Raw genomic sequence first — 15,712 nt, 5'->3', positions numbered from 1 at the left:
AATTCATTTAATAAGAAATGGGAAATAACTGTGGCTTTTAGAAGAGAGTAGAGACATGACTACAGTTGTGCTGCAGAAAATGAAATCTGACAAAACATGTAAGACAACTAAAGAAAAAGACAGTTGGCAAAGATGATGATGAAGCCATTCCAGCAGTCCAGGGGATGACAAGGAGACGGAAGCCATAATGCAGGTGGCATGTGATAAATACCTATATGAAGGTGGTAGCAGTGGGAATGAGTTAACGTGCACCAGGACATATGCAGGAAGAATCAATAGTGGGTAGAAATTCTGATACAGTCTTAACCATCAGCACAATTTAACATTCAGTAGGCAAGGATTCTCTTTCACATCAGATTTCCCATAAAATATTCAGTCTTCTTCCGAACAAAATAGACAGGGGATTTTTGTATCTGTAAGTTCACTTCATTAGCATAAGATAGAAAGTTATGAATAGGATGACTTTGGATTCACCTTACTTGGATTATAAAATGAGAAGTTGGATTTAAGCCTACCATATGGATGAGGGATCGATTTAGCCCTTAAGTGTCTTTTGGAAGCTCCCATGAAGGGCATTAGAAGTTTTGTGAGCATATTAGAGGCAAACTTGGGGCGTAAGTGTGCATATTCAGCAGACCTGCCTGGATCCTCCACTCTAGGAAACTAAAATAGATGAAGATGTGCCTCCTAGGAACTAATCATACTATTATTCAAATGGAAATAAAAGAGATACATGGTTCTGATGGTAGAAATGAAGTAAACTTCCCAACATTACAACTGACAGGCTGAGCTCAAGGTGGTGCTTGGCAGTTTAGGGACAGAAAGGTTCCGTTTTGGAATGAACTTGGTTCCAAGAGCTTTTTCAACTGGGGTTTTAAGAATTGAACCCCTTCTCCCCTAGAAACATTATAAACAATTATCTAGGAGCATCATAGAGCCCAAAGAGGTCACGAAAGCCCACAGAGCCTACAGTGAGTTTAACTGTGATACTAACTGTGGTTAGACCTGGAAGAGGATGGCATCATAGATGATGAAAATCAGAAGAAGGAGACATACTTCCTCAGTTTTTCTTTCACCTACTCTAGGCAAAATGTAGATCGTGTTAAGAAGAAACAGAAGTCAACCCTGCCCAACTTTTCCTCTTGGAACCAATCTACCCCATAGTCTTCTCCACAGGTCCTCCATGTCACTCCAATGTTTATCACTCCCATCTCAACCAGCAATTCCTGACCTTTAAACTACATGCCTCTCAATTACCTATTTTCTCTAGCTTCCCCAAATCTCAAGACCAAGATTTAGCTGCATCACTTACTGTCTCCATGACTCTGGGTATTTAAATTACTTATCCCTCCATCTGTAAAAATGAGGAGGCTATATCCATAATAGGGCTCAACTAAAAATTAAATGACAAAATACATATAATATACCTAATGCTCCTGATACTCTATAGGTTCTCAGTAATATAGCAGCTTATTGTTTTGCTTATTTTTTAATTATTTATTTTGCTTATCTCAAAGAGTCAAGTGCTTTATATTTTTTAAAACTATATAACTGGGGATCCCTGGGTGGCGCAGCGGTTTGGCGCCTGCCTTTGGCCCAGGGCGCGATCCTGGAGACCCGGGATCGAATCCCACGTCGGGCTCCCGGTGCATGGAGCCTGCTTCTCCCTCTGCCTGTGTCTCTGCCTCTCTCTATCTCTTGTGAATAAATAAATAAAATCTTTTAAAAAAAAATAATAAAACTATATAACTGTATAATCTATTACACTAAATGGTTATTAGATATGAATTAACACTTTAAATGTTTAGAAGATACCCAATTGTTACATCTCCAGCAAATCCTTAAGTGAACCTTGTTTTTCCTAGCACTCACACATGAAATGCATCCGGCTACTCCCATCCTACATGAGCCTCCGCCACCGATTAAATAGGCTCAAAATTCAGACCTATCTCTACATCTGTCCAAAAGGCATTATTAGAAAGATGACTACAAGCCTCAAAATAAGCTACCATTCAAAATTTTAAATGCTGAGATTTTACTCAAGTGTTTTAAATCCCCCAAATCCCAACATCCTCCCTTTGATATGTTTTTTTAAAAAAGCACAAAGGCTTATTAACTATTACTTCAAATGCTCAAACCCACCAGAAATATTAAGTAATAGAAAAGGACACCCTGAAAAGTGCCACATTTGACTTTTTATAAATAAGCAACTACAGAGAGTAAAAATAATGGTGAAAACTACACCAAGGTTGGATGCCTATTTCTACCCTCTGCTTTCATGCTCAAGAATCCTAGAACTAATTCTAAATTGTGAAATGAATCTGTCCCCAGCCAGAGTAGCAGACTTAATGCACCATTAATCTGGTCTGCTCTCAGCTGCCAATTGAAATAGTCACAGTCATTCGATTTTTAAGGAAAAGACAGTACTGCAGAAGTACATTCCAGAGGTCTTTTCATAAAAGCCATCCTGTGTGCTCCATCTGCACATGCAATCTGCTTGTGTATTTCCAGCCAGCTTGCATGGGCAGATTAATGCGTACAATTAGAAAGCAACCTCACAGGCATTCAATAAACTGCCTTCATTATTACACTCAGGAGAGTCCCTTTGGATGTCAATAAAAGCCTAGTTTTCTGCCTGTTAGCTAAATAATTGACAACACTAAAAATAATCAGAAGCAAATGAACGAAGTCAGGAATAAGGTGTTAAGAAAGAGCACATTAAGATTCTCATGGTGGTGCCCCGGGGTTCCTATCATGAGCTTTTTCTCCAGCAGCTTGGATCTACAGTCTGCTCAAGTCCATGGACGCACTTCTGCGCGTGCACGCGCGCACACACCACCACCACCACCACCACCACCACCACCACCACCACCACCATTTCTGGTCTGCTTTTTGAACCACGTATCCTAGCATGCTGAAACTAGCAAGGACATGAGGAATTGACTAATTTGAAAGAATTTCTTACTTGTGTCTCTATTTTGTGTTCCTTGGTTTAACAGCTTCAGGGGAATCCAACTTTTTTGGTGGGAGGGAAAAGGACGTTGGTGAATGGGGAATAGCGTGGTTGGTCTGGTGAAACCTTTGTGCTACTAGAATTCTAACAGCTCTCCTAGACAATTTCTGTACCATAAACCAATTATAAAGAGGTATGACAGGCTTGTTATACATAGGATCCATGTTTGCCAAGAAGTCCCTTTCATATCTCTAGCTATATAATGATCATTCATTTCATGAGCTATTAGTCTTTTAATTTCAAAAGTAGTGCAAAACAAAATACTCTTTAAAAAAAAACTCACATATATTTTTCTGTTTCTCAATAGGCTTTAAAAATCAATTTGAGACACTTTTCATTTTTAGTCAACTCCTTTTTCCTGGTTAACTGGGACTTTCATGATAAGCAGAAGAAAGAGCAAGAGTGAAATATGCGTGTAATTGAATTCAGCTCCAGTGATGGTATAGGAGGTGGTTGAGGGTAAAACTCTTTTTATTTTCTTTAGAGAGAAAAAGGTGATTGATCTCTAGTATTTAGTAAAGCATGACTCAAGAAGCTGGAGACGACGAAAGAAAGGCGATTGGGTGACATAACCTCCATGTCCTTTAGATGCTGAGAATCTCTCATCCGTCACCTTACTATGTTTAAAACTCTCCAGAGAATGGGCTTGCAAATTCCTAGTCCTGTACCTAAGACCCCTCATTGGTAAGCATGTCTTCCCTTTTCCAGTGAAATTAGGATGACACAGGATAAATACATTTGTCTTTATTTTGTCTCTAGCATACAACTGCCCCCAAGGCATTCCATTATCTCCTTCAACTCCTCTGGTTGGCCTAGAAATATGCTCATCCATCCTTTACCAATGAATGGAAAGGCAATAATATATTGATACCCTTGATCTACTGTCTCCCTCTTGCCATCTCCCTCTAAGACAATTTCTCTTGGTGTTTAGATTCCCACCAGCTCCCTCACCCGCATGCCAGTCTTTAGAAGAACAGCAGGGAAAGACAGGCTAGGGATTCAATGACTTAAATGAGGGCAATGCCTATTTAAACTTAAAAAAGACAACATCACTCATTGGCACTTCTATCCAACCCATCCCATCTCCCAATTTTCTGGCCTTGGTAGTAGAGGCCAAGTACCTCACTTACTAAGAGGCAAAGTAAAACATTGAGAAACTTCTTCCCACTCCTCCCCTGGAGACTTAAAAAAAGGAACTGCTTGGGATAGAGACAAGGTAAGTGCAGTGGAATGAGAAAACCAGAGGATGCTGTAAGTTAGAGGAGCAACATACTCTAGATAGGGTGTCACATACGCTCATTCCAACACTAGAATGATCTTAAATTCTGAAAATGAGATACAACAATGGGAGAAGAGAACAGGAGGCAGTCAAATAACAATCCATCTGAAAGTAGAGGCCAATTGCCCATTCTGGGTGGGACCAGAATAGTCTCTATATAACAATCACTACAAAATAGAAGTTGTCTGATCCACCCAACAAGGACCTCTGTAAGAAGTTTCATTTCTGTTTCCATATAATTCAGGTACTTTTATGCCATTTATGTAAGATATTTTATTTAATCCTTACAAATGGCCTATGGGAAAGATACAGTCATCCCTATTTAAAAAAAAAAAATGAGGATTAGTATTTTGTCCAAGGTCACAGCTAGGGAATGGAGCTGGGATTTTGAATTTATATCTGCTTGGTTTTAATTATTTTGTAATTACCCTAGGTTAATTTCTAGGTTATATATAATATATATTCCTAAATTATAATAAAAAATATGGTTTTTGGGTTTTTCTATTCTTTGAAGCTGCTTGCAGGTACTCTAGCTACTTAGAGTTAGGACACAAGCTTATCTTTAAACCTCTATAACGGGATCCCTGGGTGGCGCAGCGGTTTGGCGCCTGCCTTTGGCCCAGGGCGCGATCCTGGAGACCCGGGATCGAATCCCACATCGGGCTCCCGGTGCATGGAGCCTGCTTCTCCCTCTGCCTGTGTCTCTGCCTCTCTCTCTCTCTCTCTCTCTGACTTTCATAAATAAATAAAAATTAAAAAAAAATAAAATAAACCTCTATAACAGACTAGATTACCTACATTACATAGCACATAGTAGTCGCCCTATACATATTAGCTACTGATATTCATGTCATACTAGAAGAAGTCCCTAGGTGTATGACCGCCAATTGGGAATTTTGCCAATAATTACTAAATTATTTCTCAATTTTTGTCTACAAAAATACAAGTGTGACTAGTCCTCAGTCTATTAGATAAACCCCTAATTAGTTTAGATTCTGCTTGGGTACTTTTCAAATATCATTTCCTTTTATCAGTGTTTTGAAAGTGAACATTATTATTTTTTAATATTTTATTTATTTATTCATGAGAGACACAGAGAGAGAGAGGCAAAGACACCGGCAAAGAGAGAAGCGGGCCCCATGCAGGGAGCCCGATGCGGGACCCACGTCTCCAAGATCACGCCCTGGGTGTGAAGGCAGACACTAAACTGCTGAGCCACCCAGGGATCCCCCAAAAGTCAACATTATTAGAAGTACCTTGGGTCACCAAAGAATCAGCTCCAGTAATTATTTAGAAAGGGGAATGTCTCAAATTTAGTAGTAGTATTTCAAGTCAATTGACTACTAAAGAATACTCTGGGGATGCCTGGGTGGCTCAGCAATTGAGCATCTGCCTTCGGCTCAGGGTGTGGTCCCTGAGTCCAAGGATGGAGTCTCACATCCAGCTGCCTCGAGGACCCTGCTTCTTCTTCTGCCTATGTCTCTGCCTGTGTCTCTCATGAATAAATACATAAAATCTTAAAAAAAAAAAAAGTACTCTGTGAACCTCAGAATCTCACTTACAGAATGAAAGAGTTTAATCACATAATTAATATAACAGCCAATAATCCAATACCAAAGGTCTTAAACAGTTACCATCATTTAGAATTTAAAAGCAGAATGAACAATATGCCTATAAAGGTACAAAGTTCTGAAGATACAAACTTACTATTGGTGGTGCTCTCTAAATGCTTCTCTTCTGAGGTTTTCTTGAAATCTTTTTTTCTCCTCTAGTTTATTGCTCTGAAATTGCAAATATCAAAATGCCACCTATTAGGGAAGCTTTAAGCAGAATCATGGTGTTAAAGTTACCCAAAATCCTTAGATTCAAGCGGCCCCAATAGTCCAAGACTGATACCTACCAGGGCTTCCAAGATGTGCCATCTCAACCCATGGGAACGGTTTACTGAAAGCCAGGAGCCCCAAATTCCTTCCATGGTTCCCCTCTCCCAACTTGATTGGTATAATCACAGAATCAGCATTAATATTTTTATTCTCTAGTTCACAAGACGGCAACATTTATATTTCAAGAAGTGTTTTCAAGATGGTTTACAGAAAACATGAAAGTTCCACACCAAATATGTTAAATGAAAATTATAAGAAATGGTTAAGTAGTTCATAAAATGTGTGTATATATATATATATATGTATATATGTATACATATGTATATATGTATATATATATTCACATTCCAGGAAAACATTCAGAAAAAGATTTTCAATAAACCAACTCAACTCCCTCCTGACTTAGAATCAGATACTGAAAGCTGTTGAGAGACTGAATAGCAAATGTCATAAAAAATGGAATGGAAAGAGTTCTTTTTTTAATTAGTTTTTTGGAGAATCTAGAAACAAAGGACTTCATATTTGATATTACTGTCACCAAGGCTCTGGCATATTTTAATCCAACTTAAATAACCCTCGAGCTTTTTGTTCACTATGACATGACTGTCATTTTTTTTTTTTGACTTGCCTATGAAAAACAAGAAAGTTCCTAGAAAACAAGTTTAATGGGGAGTTGAAACAAGTTCTACAACACAGGGGAGACTTGAAGCTTTAAATGAATCCAAGGGAGACAGCAAGCAGCTGGGTTTGCTTTAATAAAAAGAATTGGATTTGCCTAGCAGGAAGACCTGTGAAAAGGAAATAATGGAAATCATCATTTCTAAATCCTGACATAAGTTTGGCTCCATCTTTCAAGGAGGAGGAAAAACTTCATGTTTTCCATGAAACTCTTCATACCCACAGAACCACTTACTACTCCCATTTTGAAAAATAAAATGGAGGACTTCAGTTTCAGAAAAAAAAAAAAAAACAAAGGAAATTTCCTACAAATGGAGTCAATTATAATACAAAGCAATTGGGTTACTAATGAAACAAGTTCTGGAAAGCCAACAAACAGAGAATTATGAAACCAAATCAACAAGCTCTCAACCTAGAAAAAAAAAAATCCTGATTCAGGAGACCAAAAGATCAATTGTGATAAGCCCCTACATCTCTGGAAAAAAGCGAAGGGCAGTAAAAGACAGCAAGCAAGAAGTAGGGATTCATTAAACCACTTTTAGGAATGCTACTTTGAAAAATAGTGAGAAAACCACACAAGCATGGGCTGGTTTTAATCTCTTCACTAATTATCATTGAATTTAACTCATGGAAACAGTTATTCGGTAGCTAAATTCTGTCCAACAATGGTCTGTTTATCCCTCAGAAGTTGATGGAGAAGTATTTGGCAAAATACCAGAGTATCTGAGAAATTATTTTCAATATTTATCAATGTAGGAGCTGTTTATTTTTTTTTAAGATTTTATTTATTTATTCATGAGAGACAGAGAGAGAGAGAGAGAGAGAGAGAGAGAGAGAGAGAGGCAGAGACACAGGCAGAGGGAGAAGCAGGCTCCATGCAGGGGACCCGACACGGGACTCAATCCCAGGTCTCCAGGATCACGCCCTGGGCTGAAGGCGGTGCTAAACCGCTGAGCCACCTGGGCTGCCCTGGGAGCTGTTTAATTATACTAATCCAAATACTTAAATTTAGTTATACTATTTATTTCTTTCCTTTTAACAGAGAGTTAAGGAGTCATCCAACTATACTTACACATATATATGCAAATGCAAAATGTAAAATGTCTAGGGGCACTTGGATGGCTCAGTGAGTTAAGTATTCAACTCTTAGTTTTAGCTCAGGTCATGATTTCAGGGTCATGGGATTGAGCCCCGTGTGGGGCTCCTTGCTGGACGTGGGGTCTGCTTATGATTCCCTCTCTCCCTCTCCCTCTGCCCTTCCCCACCCCACTCACATGCATGCTCTCTCAAATTCTCTCAAGTTAACTAATAATTGATTAATTAAATAAAATGTCTAAGAACATGGGGTCTAAAAGAAAAAATGATGTATCCTGCTCCAGATCCACTATCACTAAGTAACCTTATGCAAATCATTTAATATTACTGAATCTCATTTGCTCAGACGTTTATCAAATGCCTTATATACTTGGTACTATGTTAGATGCTGAGAATATAGATATGAACAGAGCAGTGCCTCCTCTGGAAAATTTCAGAGGCTCGCTGGGAACACAAACAAGAACCCAGTGATGGCAGTACATAAAACATGTTGGGGGATAGAGGTTTGCAAATAATATGAACGGAGAAAAAGCAAGAAGTAGGTAGTTGGGAAATGCTTTCAACATTTCCACAAACATTAATTTAGTGTCTTCCAAGTGGCAGATAGGGTCCTGGGCCCAGGAGCCATACTAAGTAACATTCAGAATGTGGTTTCTAACCTCAGATTCATGAGTGAACTCTATGTCATAAATATGCCCATTTTTAGGGAGAGCGGGTTCATCCATAGCTCTCTTCAGATTCACTAAGGGGCTGATGGACCAATTCAAAGGATAAGAACCACAGTCTAACGAGAAGTAGAAATTCTAGACAGAGATCAATCTCAGCAAGTTTTCCAGGAGGAGATGATGGGAGCAGAGCCACTTCACTCCATTATACAGGTTGCTCACTACCCAGGGGAGGCCTGCAAAGGGGTTGGGGAGGCTAAAGAGGGCTGGCATTCAGCTCTCCACGCCCTATATCCCAGCACAGGATGCTTCGGCACACCTGTCTTTTTCTACGTCTCAGAAAAGTACTACCAGTCCCCCACCTGTGCACCCACAGAACTGACCTCCTGGATGAAGAATCTGCCTCTAATTTGCCCTAAGGCAATGATGGGCTAGTTGGGGCCCCGGATAGGAAAAGGGACATTCTTATACCTTAAAATACCCTCAGTAAATGAAGGCATGAGAGTATAAGCCAGTTTAAGGAGCCCCAAGAAGTTCATGGATAAATTGAAAGGCCTTTGTAGAAACATAGGAGAAAATAAGGTTGAAAAAAATGAGAAAGGATAGTTATAAAGGAATTTATATGCCAAGTAGAGGAGTTTGGACTTCATTAAAGGCAATGCTGAGCCACCATGTTATTTTAAGCAGGACAGTAAGCAGCCCACTCTGAAAGCAAAGTGGAGAATAAGCTGCACGAAGGACCACAGATATAAAAACCAATGGAGTGGTTCTCACAGTAACCCAGGCCATATATTATGAGCCCCAAATTCAGGTAACAGGAACAGAGAAGGATGGGCAAACTCTAGAAAAAATGCAGGGAACAGAAATAATAGGAGAGGGGGGAAATCAAATAATAGGAGGGAGACTATTTCAACAGAGGATGAGTAAGGCAATGGGGGGATATAACAGGAGGCTGGACATTAAGAGTAATAGAATGAACAAAAGTTTAGTTTCGAACCTACTGCACTTGAGATCTACTTGAGGCACATCTGGAGAGAAGTATCAAGATACAGAGGAACACACCCGTCTAGGATTCAGGAATGTGGGCTAGAGATACAGATTTCAGAAATCATCAGCACAAGCAATAACTAACACTTAAATGCTTAATGAAATATGAGGACTTTCACCTAAGACTATGGTGGCATAGGTACAGGGATGAGAGAAGACCAACAGGTGGGACCTGGATAGAACATCAATAGTAAAAAAACATGTGTGTGTTGGGGGAAGGATCAAGAAATCCAGAGGGGTGGGATTTGAAGGACAGAGTACTTAAAAGTTACAATATAACAAAGAGTTTAAATGAGTTAGGAATTAAAGAGTCTCTGTTAGGTTTTTGGGTTTTTTGTTGTTTTTTTTTTTTTTTTCAATTAAGAATGTCTTTGATGCTCTTAGCCAGATCAGTACCACTGGAGCACTAGAGACAGAAGTCAAACTCTGCCCACCAAAGGAACAAGTAGAGGTGAGAACTCAAAGGCAGGTTCCTAAGCCAGCTGCACTCAGCATCACCCAAGGGACACTTTTTAAAACAAGAGATTCTTCAGTTCAGGTGATTGCTAGAAGTTGGGCCACAGACTGGCATTTGGGAATCAAATATGGTAGAGAGGCCTTCAAGCCGTTGAGCCATGATGCTTGCTCGGTAGAGGGGAGTTGAAAGCAAACCAGAACAGAGAGAGACACATTGTTTTTAAGATAAGAGATTTGAGTCGGATGATAGCCCAAGAGACAGGGGGTGGGGGACAGGAAAGTGACAAGAAAAAGGGGGGCTTAACTGATGGAGCAGCAAGGTTCCCAAAGAGATGGGAAGAAAGATAAGACCATAAACACAGGTAGAAGAATCCATCATAGCAACGAAGAAAAGCACTTTCTTATTCATCCAGAGATGGGGTAGGGATAGAAACAGCAGAGGAAGAGTGCAGAAACAGAAAAATAAGGGTCCTTATGGCCTGATGGACTTCATTTTCCAGAAGGTAAGGAGGAGATGATGAGCTGAAAACAAAAGAGGAGGATAAGAAGGATGCGAGGGGAGGAAGATCTTGGTAATTAGAGATGGGCCAGGACTGCAAAGTGAAGTGCATTGTTAGAGACCCAGCTGAGAGGGAAGCCCACAGATCTGGTGGAGCAAAAAAAGAAAACCCACAAAAACATGTGTTTGCTTTCTCCAGCAACCTCGTTCATGTGGGTTTAGTAAAAATGGAATAATTGAAGCAATTCATGTGTAAAATAATTATTTGCCTTCCACGCAACAGCTTGATACAACAAAGTCAAATGAGATAGTCTTAAAGCACTTCTCTGCATCTATAATTAATTAGGTTAGGGCACCCCAGTCAGTGATTGCTGCACGCTAGGCATTGTATTAAGGGCTCTGCACATATTGTATCCTTTAAGCCTTCATTCCATTATATTAATATTATGCCCATTTTACAGATAAAGAAAGTAAGGCATAGAGAAGCTAATAGCTTACTTTTTTAGTACTATCTCTTTTCAAAGACATACATCCCAGCACTGTGGGATTAATTAAGGGATCCTACTGGATTTCAACAATAGAGGCTAACTGCTTACACCAGTTCATCCACAAAGAAATGTGTAATGTGGGCACCATATTTCTGGGGAAACACTGGTGTTCCTTGAAATTTTTCAGAAATGGACATTTTTGCTACTTTATAAAAATATTGAAGTAAGTACCTTAACATTTTACCCTGTAATGTCTTAAACTTAGCCCTTGCTACTTCTTGCTTCCTAGAAATAAGTAACATATATGATTCCTTAAAAAACATGTGTACGTATGCATCTAACACATCTCGGCATCTAACACACATACCTTATTTTCTACTGGTTAGTTCCTACTTCACTTTATAGCATTAAAAATAACTAACAATGCTTCTCGGTGTCTGTTTTAAACACAGTGACCTCCAGTGCTCCAAATAACTATCAGCTTTATGACTTCATAGTTTACTAGAAATTACAAGGAAAGTCATCAGATGCCACCCAGATCTCTGGCTGTTTCCTGCCCATTTTTAGGTTATGAGACCCCAAGAGGTTCTGAATATTAAATGAAAGTATTTATGAACTATAAACCACATGTATAATATTATTTCAAGCACAAGAAGATCAAAGGCAGAATAATACAAGGATTCCAGGAGGTAGGAAGGATCTTTAACATGGAATTGGAAGATTTTCATGTTTTAAGTCTGTGGGTATTATGAAAGCCTGTGGGGGGAAAAATCAAATTATTACCTCATTCACCAATGTGATTTTGAGGAAAAATCCATGAGGTTGATTCTCATGGCACAAAATTCAGGCAAAAGTCTTGCTTATGAGGATTTATGAAAACCTGTCTACTTAAATTGAAAGACCCAGTGACAAAGAAGGTACTTGTACCTAGTATGCTGCCTTTGTTTAACAACTTTCTTTCACTCTGATGTTCTCATATTTTAGAGATGTTTTCTCTGTTTTATAGATTTCCAGAAAGAGAATTTAATCCATTATCATAAAACCACATGAGTTGCATTAGTTTCCCATTGTTGCTGTAACAAACTGCCAAAACTTTGTGGCTCCAAACAATGAAAGTTTTTTTTTTTAATTATTTATTTATTTATGATAGTCACACAGAGAGAGAGAGAGAGAGAGAGAGAGAGAGGCAGAGACATAGGCATAGGCAGAGGGAGAAGCAGGCTCCATGCACGGGGAGCCCGATGTGGGATTCGATCCCGGGTCTCCAGGATCGCGCCCTGGGCCAAAGGCAGGCGCTAAACCGCTGCGCCACCCAGGGATCCCCAAACAATGGAAGTTTACTCAAAAAAATCTTAGAGCTCTAGAGGTCAGAAGTTCAAGATCGTCCAAGATGGCCTCACTGGGTTAAAAATCAAGGTGTCAGCAGGACTGCTTTTCTTCTGAAGGCTGCAGGGGAGAATCTTTTTCCTTGCTTTTTCTAGCCTCTAGGGGCTGCCTACATTCCTTGGCTGATGGCCCCCTCCTCCATCTTAAAGCAGCAGAGGCAGGCCACATCTTTCTCCTGCTATCGTCTCCTCAGTTCTCAATCTCCTGCCTCCCTCTCCCAATTTGATTACACTGCCACTTGGATAGTGTAGAGTTCTCCATTTGAGGGTCAATTGATTAGCAGCCTTAATTCCACCTGCAAATGTAATACCCCCCCCTTTGCCATATAATACAACACATTCCTAGGTTCTAGGGATTTGAACGTGGAGGGGCAATGTTTATAGCAACAATGTCCATAACAGCCAAACTGTGGAAGGAGCCTCGGTGTCCATTGAAAGATGAATGGATAAAGAAGATGTGCTCTATATATACAAGGGAATATTGCTCAGCCATTAGAAAGGACGAATACCCACCATTTGCTTTGATGTGTGTGGTGGGAGAAAGTGAGGGAGGCCCTCTTCCGCCCTGGGCTAAAGCAGCGGTGTGCTGATAAACTGAGCAACCAGCCCCAGCAAAGAGGAAGAGAGGAAGGTTGATTTGTAGCATTTACTGGTCTCTGTGGTGAAGATACTCCTGCATGGTCGGGTTCAAGTTACCAAGAGAAGTTCAGGAGGCTCTAGTACACCAGGGGAAGAATACAGAACATCAACATGTTCTAGTACAGGAAATAAAAGTTAGACTGGAGTATCCAAGTAAGTGCCCTTTCCAAACTTCCCCTTCACCTATAGGACTAACTCTTCCTGAACCCATTGACATGACCACATGCTGGCTGCCTTTCACACCCTTGCGCTTCTTAAAAATCAAAGAACACTCACAAGTGTTGGCAGGGAATACAGTTTACTCTCCCCTCACTCACACACAGGTGGTAACCAACTAGAGACCCAGTGATCCATAGGGACCTCTCCTGGGGAAGGGAAAAGTGAAGGGCAAGGGGGGTTACGATCAGAGGCTAAGCTAGGGACTCTTGGGTGGCAACAGGCTGCTTGGTTTCTCCTTGACTCAGAATTCCTGGACAGTAGCCATTTGCCTGAGGAGGAGGGTGTCATTTTGCAGTGTGATATCCATATTGTGTTGGCCGTGCATTTTAAAGAATAAGTGCTCCATAAGCACGGCCCATTATTGCTTCCCTTGGCCATTTCCACACTGGCAATGTGAAGTATGCCATTTCTAGATGGCTAATGTCCATTTTTCTTTTATCTGACAGAAGCTACTAAACAGGCTCACATTTAGTATGAAAAGCCACAGATTTATGTAGAATAGGAAGAGCTAGGTCCTGGTGGCAGCACAGGGCAATTAACCGGAGAAACCAAGTCTGTGGAAGGACCAGTGTAACTTGCTTCTGATCGTGTTAGGTAGTTTCTGTGAATGTTCCTCAACTTTTATATGCACAAGAATCAACTGGGGAGCTTATTAAAATGCAGGCTCTGGTTCAAAAGGTGTTGGATGGGGTCTCAAGATTCTGCATTTCTAACAAGTGATGCCAATGTTGCTGGTTCAAGGAACACATTTGGAGTGGGAAGCATCAACATATCAACTTTCTCTCCCCATCTTTTACTTTTGGACAAAATGATACCAATAATCATTATACTTATCACATTAGAAAAGCCAACCCAATTAAGATTTCTATAGTTAATGATTGTGATCCTTCTAGTGTTATGGTACAACTTGGAAAGAGGAAAACGATGCTTTTCCTCAATGTGAAAGCCACTTCAGTCACTAACATTTCTGAATAGTGTACACTATCTGCCCTGGGAATAAATGAGCTATAAATAACCCACAAGCCAGCCAATTATGGGCATTAAATGACCACTAATTCATGACTTTTAGAAGAAAAAGTTACAACACAATAATTCTTCAGGATCTGCAAGCCTCTTAACTCAATTCCTAGTGATGACTGGATGATTTTCTTGGTTCCACCTGAAATGCAGACACACTATGTAAAGGGGACACCTCCCTCTACAATCACAAGACCAAAATGTGAACTTCCCTTTGAAAACAAAAAATGAGAGGAGGGAGCTGGATGAAAAGAATGGGGAGTAGAGAAGTAGAAAGACCAAAAAAATATTTTAAAGGTTAAAAACAGAAACGGAAAACAGTCTGCTCACCAACCAGGTGGACAGTACGAAGGACTCATATACTCTCATATGTTTTATAAGCCATCACCTTTTGGCTTCATTAACCTTGTAAAAATATCTATTGCTTGGTAACAGGTTTAAATTTTGACCAACACTCCATCTTTAAAAGAAAAAAAGAAAGAGAAGGAAGGAGAGAGAAAGAGATAGGCAGACAGACAGGTAGGCAGACAGCAAGAACAGGAACTGTGTTTCCATGACTTATACTTGCAGCAGGTGCCATGCTTGGTGGTATCATAAGCCAACATTCCCATGCCTCTAAGATATATTTTTTTTAATTTTTATTTTATTTATTTATGATAGTCACAGAGAGAGAGAGAGAGAGAGAGAGAGAGGCAGAGACACAGGCAGAGGGAGAAGCAGGCTCCATGCACCGGGAGCCCGACGTGGGATTCGATCCCGGGTCTCCAGGATCGCGCCCTGGGCCAAAGGCAGGTGCTAAACCGCTGCGCTACCCAGGGATCCCTCCCACGCCTCTAATACTTAAAAACTACCACAGCTTAGGACTTTATGGGGAATGTGAGGAGAAAGAAGAGATGGGGATAGAACAATTCTACATTCTTCCTTCTTCTGCAGCAGAAAAGCAAAAATTTTAAGAGATTTCTTTTCACCAAGCCCCAGAAAGAGTATCAAAACCAAAAACATCATCTTCACTTCGAGGTTTAGAATAGATAATACCAGTAACACTAAAATGCAAATGCACACTATTTCTTTTATCAACGAGAGGTATATGTTCACTTATCTCTCACCCCAAAAAATTCAATATTTGGATATAAACATGACAGCTCACTGACTGCTCTTATTACTAACTGCTTTCGCTTCTGGCCCAATACAAAGCCCCTACATGGATCGCTTGCCTGGGAGGTAAAACAGCGTGGTCACTAAGAACTCTAGCTCTGATGCCAGTCTGCCCGGATTTGAATCCCACTTCTTCTATTTACTGGCCATGAGCCCTTGGGCAAGTTATGTATCCTCTCTGCCAGTTTCCTAAC

At 40.2% G+C, this 15,712-nt stretch overlaps 1 protein-coding gene across 4 annotated transcripts in view; it reads right to left on the bottom strand.

Moving 5' to 3' along the window:
* EPSTI1 (epithelial stromal interaction 1) overlaps positions 1-15,712 on the bottom strand; it is a 92,787-nt gene that overhangs the window by 51,150 nt on the left and 25,925 nt on the right. For all 4 annotated transcript variants that reach the window (XM_055336168.1, XM_055336167.1, XM_055336170.1 and 1 more), the window contains one exon: positions 6,000-6,073. In XM_055336168.1, coding sequence (XP_055192143.1) covers positions 6,000-6,073 — 74 coding nt within the window. The remainder of the gene's footprint in view (positions 1-5,999; positions 6,074-15,712) is intronic.

The sequence above is a fragment of the Nyctereutes procyonoides genome, unplaced genomic scaffold, assembly GCF_905146905.1.
Source record: "Nyctereutes procyonoides isolate TBG_1078 unplaced genomic scaffold, NYPRO_anot_genome, whole genome shotgun sequence".
Lineage (NCBI taxonomy): Eukaryota > Metazoa > Chordata > Mammalia > Carnivora > Canidae > Nyctereutes > Nyctereutes procyonoides.
Note: the sequence above shows the minus strand (reverse complement) of the source record. Positions and strands in the feature narration are given on the sequence as shown.